A 12010-nucleotide genomic window follows, 5' to 3' on the forward strand; every position below is an offset into this window, starting at 1 on the left:
CCCTGACCCAGCGGCTACGCGACATTCTCACCTCTTTCGGCTTAGTTTGGTCCGTGAACACGCCAACACGAGTGAGTGCTACATCAAGTACGGCCATCGACAACGTCATTACAAACGTATTAGACGTTTCGGTTTCCGTTCTGGACGCGGCTGTCTCCGACCACTTCGCGCAGGAGGCCGTGATCGGGAATCTCAGTCCGAAGATCGAACCTCTTTCGGTAAATATAAGAAGAGATCTTAAAATTCAAAATATCCAAATTCTTAACAGATTTCTCCAAGAAGAATCCTGGTTTTTTATTGATAGTTTTGATAATGCGGAGGAAGCGTTTTCTGCGTTTACAGACCGTTTTATTTTTATTTGAACATCACTTGCCCTTATAAGTCATTTAAAGAGCGATCAGACAAAAAACACAACACTTGGATAAATCAAAACATTCTCAATTTAAGAAAAACATTAAAATTTTATCATTCAATTTACATAGAATCGACAAATGAAGAATTCAAAAATTTCTTTCGAGCATACAAACTAAATTACCGCAAAGAAATAAAAGCCGCTAAGGCTGGGATATCGAAAATAGACTAATGAATTCTGAAAATTTTTCAAAAAGTGCATGGAATATAATTAAAAATACAACTCAAACACAAGTCTAAAAACATTTCAAACCTAATCTTAAAATACAAGGTAAAATAACAAAAAATCCGCTAGAAGTGGCAAGTGAGTTTAATAACTTTTTCTCCACGGTTGCTGGGCCGGACCCGTGTTTTAGTGGGAACAGCACCCGAGAGGACTCATTTATGGGACCGGTCTCGTCCATGGTCCTGTCTCCTGTGAGCGAGGCGGAGTTGGTCCGTGTGGTGCGGGAGCTGAAGCCGAAAAAGTCTGGTGACATCAATGGGATGTCTGTGTGGTTACTTAAGCGCTGCTTTAAGCACATTTCAGTACCACTCACAAAATTGATTAACCTGTCGTTCGCCCAAGGCGTTTTCCCGTCCACTTTGAAGACAGCAAAAGTCATTCCAATTTTTAAAAAGGACGATCCTTATGTCGCAAGTAACTATCGTCCAATTTCCATTCTTCCCGTCCTCAGCAAAATTTTCGAAAAAGCCTTCCTTCGACGATTAGAAGATTTCTTCAATCGCTTTGAAGTTATTTGTAATGAACAATTTGGATTTAGAAAAAACAAATCGACTATTGATGCTGTCACGAGTCTCATTGATTCTGTTGTCGATGGTTTGGAGAGGCGGGAACATGTGCTTAGCATATTTCTCGACCTCTCAAAGGCCTTTGACTGTGTGCATCATGAAATACTGTTGCACCAGTTATGGTCAAGCGGTGTTCGTGGTTTGCCTCACAAATGGCTCTCGTCATACCTAAATGATAGAGAGCAGTGTGTGCAGATCGCGAATACCCTCTCAGGAAAAGTTAAAATGCCCTATGGAGTCCCACAAGGATCGATTCTAGGGCCTGTCCTTTTTCTCGTCTACGTCAACAGATTGAGTTCATCAATCCATAATGGAAAGATGATTCAGTATGCTGACGATACGACTCTCTGCATTAGATCAAAAACCAAACCAGATCTTGAAATCAAAGCCTTTGAAGAACTCAACTCATGCATTGATCATTTTTTTCAATATCAATTTGAAAACAAATTGTTATAAAACAAGCGTGATTAATTTCTGTTTTCGGCAACATGAAAACGAAATCCGACCAATTGTGATGGTGGATGAAACCATAATAGAAGAAGAAGAATCCACCAAGTTTCTTGGGATGCACCTTGATCGAGGGCTGACATGGGACGATCACATTGAGAGTGTCTGTTCAAAGGTTGCTTCTGGCATTTATGTCTTACGCAATTTGGCAAAATTCTGTTCATTGGATATTCTGAAGACAGCTTACTTTGGCCTAATACATCCACATTTAGCTTACGGTCTAAGATTGTAGGGTGGCTGTTCTAGATACAAATTTAATAGAGTGTTTAGAATGCAAAAGAAAGCTGTCAGAATCATTTACAAATTAAATCAAGAGAGAGTCGTGTAAATTAGCCTTCGGGGAGCTTGGATTACTCACTTTGCCTAGCCTCTACATTTTCGACGTCGTGCTATACTGCCGATTCAAGTGCGTCTCACTTCGGGGTAGCGACGTACACCAATACAGAACTAGAGGCCGGGACAACTTTCGTATGGCACAGCACAGAACTACTGTTTTTGAACGCTTGCCATCTCAGGTTGGTGTGAGGCTAATCAATAGGCTCCCTGAAGAGATCAAACGCGTCAATAACCACAAACAATTTAAATCTCGATTAAAACACTTCTTAGTGTCCAAAGCATTTTACTCAGTTGACGAGTTTGCGATGGGTCGCTGGGATAGTCTTCACTAACATTTAAAAAAATTCCTACTCCCCTTCTGATATCCAAGAAAATTTGGCCACTATCGAGAAAACGGCGGCAGGTGGCACATACCCAAAAAGTAATTTTTATTTAAATTTACTCGAATATTTTTTTACTCAGAATTAAAATTAATTGTGTTAGTTATTAGATTAGGACTTTTATTTCTATATGACGCTTGCAATACAATTATTGTTAATTGTTTCCTGCAATAAAGAATATTATTATTATTATTATCATGTGTATGTATGCGGTTGTGTTGTGCGAACTAAGGTAAAATTTAGATTTTTTTGTTCTTGTTTCAGTAACCAAATGTAATTATTGAAAAATTGTAAAACAGAGAAATGTATTGATTGCAGTGGAAACAGGCCATACTTATATAAATAAAAATATCATAACAAGAAAATGCAGCAAGTCAGCAGTAAATGGACATATAATTATTTGGCCGTTTGGCCTTTTACTGACATTGACCCGAAGCTTGATGAAGACGAAATCGGAATTTGGTGAGACAAATGTTTGGTATTTCGAATAGGTTGGATAATCTTTTGGTTGGCGTACGAAATTTCTCGTCATTTTTAACTATGGTCGATGGCGTTCAGAACGGAGTGCTTATAGCAACGTTAAATATAGGAATGAATATCTACCTACATATTACTATCACTACTAAAATTTGAATAATATATATTTTATTTTTGTTATTACCTTCAATAATACATATTTAATTACAGTCATATCTATTATTAGGTATTTAATGTATATGTACAAACGATATTCTACAAAATAGTCTGTTCTATAATAAATTCTCAAATTTTGACTGCTTCATTACTTTTGTACTATACTCTTTATAGCTCTTTATTTTTTCACTTATACTACTGAAAATATTTCAAAAAAAAAGTAGTATCAGGCCTTGTATTTTAAGTGGTATTGGTCTAATTCTGCAAGACAGCCGCCAGTGGCAAAAATTTAAGATATCGGTATGTATTTGGAGGTTATAACTGTTATAATGTTGTGTTATGAGTAGACTTTGGTCAGATCAAAACATCACAATTATGATAGACGCTTTCTGTTCTAGATAACATAGGTCTTTTCAGAATTACATACACATCGTTGTTTCAGAATTATGTTTTGATTTTATTTATATTTATTATATTAACTCAGGCAGTTCAAATAATGAGTGATGAAAGAAACTTCAGATCTTTTTACTATGAAAGGGTTGGTTGTAGAAGTGTTGAAGAAAAGAAGTCTTTGGAAATTTTATTCAGAGACAAAGCATGGGATAAGATCAAAATAAAACAGTTTTGCTCAAGATTTTCTGTCCCATTGGTTTATAGATGTAGTGTGTGGAAATTTATTCTAGGTATGTACTATGGAACTTGTTTTTTAATCTATATACTTGTGTCATAAGATAGGATATACATTTGTTGCTTGTTTGATAAGCCCATCCCTATCCTCAGAAAGGGCAAATAAGATCCCATGAAATAGCCTAGTTGTTGGATGCATTTTTTGTTTATTTACATTTTTGTGGCAAACTGCAATTAGCGTTTTAAAATGTCATACAACAATAACTATACAGGTTGACATCAAGAATCAATTCATTAACAAAAATATATAAATATAGCAATAATGTAACAAGGTATAATAAATACTATAATCGTACAGCAAAATTAAATACTTGACGGTACCAGTAAGATTAAACGCCGGGGGCGGCAAATCACGAATTTGACGTTACCAACGTATTCTGCTCACCCTCCTGAACAAAAAATATATATAGTACTAGGGGGTGCAAATGACAAATAACATGATTTTAGGGGGTATATTGATAAGTGGTAAAGTTTCTAATGTTTTAATGTTCAGTTTGTGTGCTGTGTCTCTGGATAATCTGTTTACTTGAATATTATCTGCGGCCGGGACTGATAGCAGCCTGATAGCATACCTGTTATCTGAGTTGTCCGGGGCATAGGTCAGTTCTACACAAGATATCGTGTTCAGTAGGTCGGATTGAGTGAGTGAGTTTACAATGATGAATCAACCATCCACTAGTTCAACCAACCCTAGTGAATTGTGTGTGTCGGAGTGTTTCGTAGGGCACGTAAAGAGCTTACGTTTTAACCGAAACGAAATTATCTCTTTTTTAATAGAACAGGGCATTTTTAAAAATGAGTGTATTTGTTCGTCGTGCGGTCGAGTGGTGTTTTTAAACCGGGAGACTGTGTCGTTTCGTTGTAATAGACCACTTTTTTGTTGCTGCTGTTTAGCTATATCCGCCAACACACTAATGGTAAGTGTTCTCTGTTAATATCCATCTATATATTTGAGTTTTTCATGATTTATTTAGTTTTTAAACTTTACATAATTGCCTTTGCATTACATTTCAATTTATATTTTTGATCAGCCCCTCTAGAATTTTATATTTTACTGATAGGTACTATCTCGAGGGATGTTTTTCTTTTATTGACATCAGCGCGGGGCAGCACCGAAGGTGCTGCCGAAGCCCGCGCTGATGGCCGGAGGCACTCGTAATTAATTTTTTTCTCGAAATTAAGAAAAACATTATTAATTTTGATCAAAATTCTGCTCATTTCTGTAATTTCTCATTTACGTTTGCAAAGATGGCGGCGCAACCGATGACGTCATCACGAGGTTCAATCATTGGCCACAAAAGGTCACGTGACGCTAGACGTGGATGTAGAACATGGAGATATTACTGGAAAGTTATTTAATTTTTTATTTTCTAGAACTTCGTTATTTCTCATTTCCACCCCATCAAACCTTATATACTTTTTTTTATATAGGACGATTCCAATAAGTTAAGAACGCAAAACTCGTATTTTTCCGCCCCGGCGGTTAATATGATAATTACCTATTTGACAACCCGATATGACATTAAAAATATAATAAGAAATCATAAATATGTCGATGACAATTTATGAAGTAACTCTGTAGTTCACCAACAACAAATATTTATTTATATGCTGGCTGTTGTTATATAATGAAGTGACTAGGTTGCCAACCCTGTGGAGATGTGGAATAGTAGCTGTGCAGCTCATAGCTTATTGAGTAGACGACAGAAATGTTTAGTTGATCATTTTTAGCCCAGTACCTAGAGGTCAATAAATCCAAACAGTTCTAGTCAGTTTGCGCATTTTAATTCTATAACTAGGTAACATAACTTATACATATAGCCTACAATACTGATAAGTGTTTTAGGATTTAGGCCTAGTACTGAGTGGGAGGTAAAAATCAAATTAATGTTACGAGTTTTATGTTATGAACTAATTGCAGTCGTCCTCATGGACAAATCAATATAAGGTTTAAAGGGGTGGAAATAACAATGATGATTTGATAATGATACTTGTGGAACTGTTTTCCTTACATGGAACAAACAATATTACCTTGTTCTATATATGCGCATTTGTGTCATGATCTTGTGACCTTGAATCAACGTCATATTGGTCATTATTGACATCAACTAATACATCATCTTTGAATACATGAACTAACAATAATAATACATTCCGGGGGTTTTTAGCTCAAGAGAACGATGATATTGTTTTTGACCTTCTGAGAATACAAGTTCATTTCGGGCTCACATGAGTGCTTTATGCCATCAGTGCGGGCTGCAGTAGCACCATTTAGACTATTGTCGCTGATGGGCTCCGCACTGACGACAACAAACGAAAAACATCCCTTGAGATAGTACCTACCACTAAAAGATCAAATTCTAGGGAGTCTGATCATGAATGCCTCCAGCCATTACTGCAAGCTAAGGAACAACTTGACTGAGCAAATAAATATTCTATATTCATCTAACCATAACTTCCTACAATCTTTGAAGAGATGTACTTCCACTTTTAATGTCTTACAACTTTGTTACTTGTCATTTTCACCCCCTTAAACTCTATATTGTTTTATTCAGGAGGTTGATTATTATAGGTTGCAACATGAATCTCGTAATTTGTGCTGGTGTGGTTAAAAAGAGCAAACAAATTACACAAGCAAATATTCCGTAGATTTCTACAAACGTAATTAACAACTTAAAAACAAAGTCATAGCTGTCATTAATTTAATAAATGAGCAAAACGGGCCTTGAACCATTATTTCTTAATTTCAGATATGCAAATAAATTACTTACAAACTACTTTGTAACTTTCAATCACATCCAGATATCAGTTTCCTGATATAAAACAACACACAATCACTCAACGACTTTCAATCACTCCCACTTGAAATATAACACAATAATCAATTAAAAATACAAAACAATTAATGTGCAATTTTTAGTAATTTTAACTGCTCACGTAATCCTCATTCATAGCTCAATGACGTAAGCTAAATGACAATATTAGAGTTGAATGCGCAGTAACTCAGTAGTAAATGCCACGGTTATCCACGAAGCAGAGAGATATGTACATGGGGAACGTAATTGATGCTGTACTGACCGCAGAACACTTAGATAAGCTATTGGGCATAGCACTGAAAAACATAGATAAGATGAAGCACAGTACATAAATATAAAATGATATTTCCATTTCCAATATTAAAAATTTGTTATTTGTCATCTCCAACACCTTAAACCATGTAATATGGTCGGTTTTTCACACTTTTCAACCTAACTGAAACTTTGAAAACTCATAACTCTGAGTTTTGTAATCCGATTACCAACAAATTTTTATACAAGTATAAGATAGTTAAAAGTGTACTGAATTTGTGTATGAAATTTTAGAATTATAATTTCTTAAATGTCATTAAATTAAACTATCTTAACTTGACCGACCGGTTCAAAAAATTAGGCAATGGTCTGATTATGGAGCTCTTAAGTCATTATCATGGGAATATAAATTTGTAAACCACTATTTAAAATAATAAAATTTTTAACACAGATCTAATTGAACAGGTTTTGCTAGTTTACTGGGGGCCGGTCCTGCTTGAACTGGCAAACTACTAGACTGCCTAGGGCGGTGATGCCATCAAACAATCTAATTTATTTGTAGTGTGTCTTAAGTTTATATGTTTCCAAGGCTTATTATTTATTATTCCTTCACCATTGGAGAATGGCTTTGTCATGAAGCCTAAAAATACAAAACACAATGTGCTTATTATTACATGTAAGCTACGGCACAGTAGCTGCAGGTGGACAACAGGAGATAAGTAACCCCTATTGTTGGTTCTGACCTGTGCGATGTTAACACACCAGCCAAAAGTTCTGTTCAGGTGTATGTACTTTGCATTGTTCGTAACAGTATTAAAGATATTTGATTCAAATCGTAATTTTATGTTCAACAGATTATTATCTTCGTAACTTAAATGCTGCATGGATTTCATATTCCTCCAATGTTGATAATAAACTGCCTTTATACAACAATGTATTATTTCTAAGCCGTATTCTATCTTACACATATATAAAATAGTCTACTTCTGAATAAGGCTGTACTTAAAAAAACGCACTGACTGTCCAAAAAATGACATAGGAAAAACCTGTTGTTTATTCAAATGAAGATAAAAAGTACATTCCCCCATAGTAAACTTAAGTAAACAAAGATATTTTGCCCAACACCTTCTGGATGAAAATCAACATAAGACAGAATTAGGTTTAGAAATAATATAAACATTTTTAAATAATTGGTAACAACACTAGAAGAACCATCCACAGTAAATTATAATTTTATAGTGAATCAGTGGTTGCTAATTACCGGTGCTGCAGTCTGCACTGCTAACTACAGGAAGTCTTGACCAGACCTTCGGGAATATCATCTGTTAACTGATAGGTACCATCTCAAAGGATGTTTTTCCATTCATCACCAGCAGTGTAGGAGTAGCACCATAAGATGCATTCATGATCAGACGTTCTGAACTATGCATCTGTTACATGATATGAATATTCCAGGAGTTTGACACCAAATGCCTTCGGCCAACAGTGTAAGCAGTGACCCCGCACTGAAAAACAACCCTCAAGATAACAACAACCAAATAACAAATGACTTGTCACATGCAAGAGGTTAGTGATAGCAGCGATGCTCAAATAACCATTAAAGCTGCAAATAAGATGTACACTTTACACTTATTTATGTATCAAAACCATGGGTAATCTGGCCAGCATGTCTGCTTTCAATTGATGTGTTTAGTGATAGCAGCTCATTCCTATAATTCCAATGTCTTTTTGAGTGTTGACACACACAATTTGACATTAACCTAAGTTATTTTGCTTTCTTAAAATGTAAAATGTCTAAATTCATGGAGTAAATGGTATTCTGGCTACGGATGAGATTAGCACTTCCAAATATGATTTTTGGGGTAACTATTGAGTTCCATTGACATTATGGCAATAAATATTTATAGTTGCTGTGGCACTTTACTCAGGGTCAGTACAATAACATGACTCTACAAGCCATTCCCTCCATGTCTACAATCTGAGAGAACACACGAGCAAATCCATGACCATTGCAAATGGAATTACAAAACAATGCACCATATACAAATTGTTTAGGGCTGAGAAAACCATCATGGGAGCAGCAAGTCCATTTTGTACTTATGAGAGATATGATGCTTATTACATACGTATAAATATTTATATAATATAAATATAAATATTGATATAATTCCTAAACTAGGGAATAGAAATTGGGAAGCAATGATATATACTGTATTGTATGAGGTTTGCATATATACATACTTTTTAACAATCAAAATTGAAGGTACAAACCAGGACAACGAGCTGGGTGATCCATGAAAGTAGATGTCTTCTTTTATTGATTTAACCTAATTGTAGTATAATACAATAATATGTAAGATGGGATAGTTTGGAGTCTCAATATAATAAGGTCAGTGATACTACTATTAGGTGAGTTGGTTTCAATGTGTATTTTCAGTATAAGTAAATGCACTGACTGTAATCTCCCACTCAAAAGCAAGTGACATCTGAGAAACTAATGGAAATCCAAGTTAGGTGGATCACAACATCTGATTTGTATCACCTGAAACTCATGCCAGAAGAAATAATAAAAGAAACTACAGTACAATCAATGTGAATTTCTTAAAAGTCTAAGTACATATGTTTGTAACTATTAACATATAATATTAAATAGTGAACAATTTGGCTGTGTAAATGAAGACAAACCAAGCTTATGATTTCACCATGTTAAAAAGTCAAGTCATCTTTATTAACTTATTCATTAATAATACATCTGCAATCAAAAGATCATAAAAACAAACTTTATAATTTACAAAGTACAAATTGTAAAATGAATCTGGTACATTTACATTGTCCTCTGTAGGAATTCATCAATCGTGTAAAAAGGATGGTCAGCAAGCAAGAAATTCAGTGCTGTGTTTAGTCCTAATCCAGTCTTAGATCTCAAGTCCGGGGGGAAGCAGTTGTGTATTTTCTTTCCCATATATATGTTGGTTATTTTTCATATAGTGTGAGTTGATGTATTAGAAGGAAGTACATTGATGGATTCCTGGTCTTGTGGATATGTATGTTGTAAAATCTTATTGGTGCTCTTGGTTGAGATACAAAACCACCTTACGGATATAAAGACCAACTGCTGTCAAGATTTTAAGCATCTTGTAGGTATCCCACCAGCTGTCCAGTGGTTGGATCCTAGGTAGTGTCCTAATGACTTTTTTTTGAAGAGTAATAATTCTGTTTAAGTTCAGAGTGCAGGCATCACCCTAAACAACCAGCCCATACCTCAAATTTGATGTATAGAGTGCAAAGTAGGCTGTTAGGGCTAATTCCATGATGCTAATGGGAATCCATCTAATTGTATAAAGTGTTAATCAAGTTATAATACTTTCAAGTTAAATTAGATTAATTTCACTGAATCACTGTCTACATTTTAAATTTGTAAATTTGATGTTCTGGTAGTTGAATAATATACAAATACTCAACGCCTTCAATAAAAGTAGCAAAATAGGATAAGCTATATAATGTATTATGAGTATATTACAAGCTTAGGACTATACAATTTGAGTACATTTGAGCTGTACACAGTAGACAAATAGTCTATTTTCATGATTAATGGTTGTTATCTTATAACTTATTTGCAGCTAAGCCTGACATCAAACTGGCAAGTTGACTTTTAAAACTCTTAAAATATACCAGTGTAACAGATATAGCCATTTCATTTATCAGTTACACTAACCCTGTAATATTAATATAAACGCCTCTCATACTTAAATCTAAACTTGAAGAAAAAGATTGTGTACTTAGAAAGTTACTATTAGACAATTAAAATTGTTTTTCTGGCTTAAACACATTATACTCAGATCAAAAAATATTATTGATTTACAGGCGTTATACCATCTCAAAAGAAATGTCATGAATTCATCATGGAAGAAAGGAAAAGTCAATACCTTGATCTCCTGGAATGTTTGAAAGCTATGAAATATGTTACACATGACTCTCCTAAAGAACAAAAGTTTTTGGAAATGTGGCTTTTAGAAAAATATAATTTGGCATTTGACAGAAATGAACAGGTAAATTAATCTAGTTTTTTGTAGAATAATCACAGTACAATTAGTTCAAATTTTATATTGTAAATGTTTATACTTCCAATTTTTCAATATGGCTCATATGTTTACACTTAGACTGTAGCCATAGATGTTTACTTGCATTTTTGCCCTCTTTTCATCATTGCATCAGTTGCTAGCTAGAACTGATTGGGCGTTTTGTGCTGTCATAGCATTATGTATAATCTTACCTTTGAGCATAGTCAGTTTCATGTTCACATCTTTCAGTAAATAGTAAATATCTAATAAATATATAATATGTATATAGATCAACTTTCCATTTGTTATACATACCCAAAATTAAATAACTCAATATATCAATTGATTAATTTTTTTTATTCACCATTGCCAATGCAATTTGGAAGTTTGGGCTTGTTTAGTGCAGAAATTCCTGAGCAGTATGATGACAGCAGTCATGACCATGAACCTGAATATCATATTTCAAGCATCTATACCTCAAGTTACATGTTTATGTCATAGATAATTTTGTTAGTATATACCTTTTACAGGTGCTCAGCGCAGGAAATCTGACTTTAAATTATTACATCAAAACAAAATTTCATTTCATTTTCTTTTTCTAAGATCAGTTTTTTTATCTTAATATCTTAAATTTTCAAATAGCTTCAAATTCCATTTTCTTGACATATCTAGTCCATTGGTTCTTGTGTGTTAGTTCTGCCATAATGAATTTTTAAGGTTAGCCCTTTTTCTCGGAATTAGGTATCTTAATTACAGATAACTTATACACATTTATTTAAATGAATTCACAGCAAAATAAAATAAAAAATAGTATAAAACTGCTATTTATACTTGACAGAATAATAAATAGATGGGAAAATATATTATAAATATAGACAAGAAAGTAAAGCTGTGGTATTTTAATTTAATTAGGAAAATCCCTAATATTGGTGACAGTTTTAAGTAAATATTGTAAAATATAACTCATTGTAAATAGCCTAGATGTTGATCACTAAATCTAGATAATTATCAAACAAATCTGTGTTTATAGTAATAGAACAATACAACAAACAACAGATAGTTAAATTTTTAGCCCTTCTGTCATTTTCCTACTGTTTTGATTGTGCTGATGTGCTTTGAAATTTGATTTATATAT

General features: G+C 34.1%; 1 protein-coding gene across 3 annotated transcripts in view; it reads left to right on the forward strand.

The window, feature by feature from the left end:
- The first annotated feature begins 3344 nt into the window (after positions 1-3344).
- The window catches only part of LOC124369187 (TBC1 domain family member 7), a 31580-nt gene continuing 22914 nt past the window's right edge, over positions 3345-12010 (forward strand). Inside the window, exons 1-3 of one of the 3 annotated variants that reach the window (XM_046827002.1) lie at positions 3605-3742; positions 8270-8380; positions 10679-10863. In XM_046827002.1, the coding sequence (XP_046682958.1) occupies positions 8284-8380; positions 10679-10863 (282 nt within the window). In that variant the 5' untranslated portion in view covers positions 3605-3742; positions 8270-8283. Of the gene's footprint in view, positions 3743-8269; positions 8381-10678; positions 10864-12010 lie in introns of all 3 variants that reach the window. The other 2 variants (XM_046827003.1, XM_046827001.1) reach the window with 2 other exon arrangements.

The sequence above is a fragment of the Homalodisca vitripennis genome, chromosome X (genome assembly GCF_021130785.1).
Source record: "Homalodisca vitripennis isolate AUS2020 chromosome X, UT_GWSS_2.1, whole genome shotgun sequence".
Lineage (NCBI taxonomy): Eukaryota > Metazoa > Arthropoda > Insecta > Hemiptera > Cicadellidae > Homalodisca > Homalodisca vitripennis.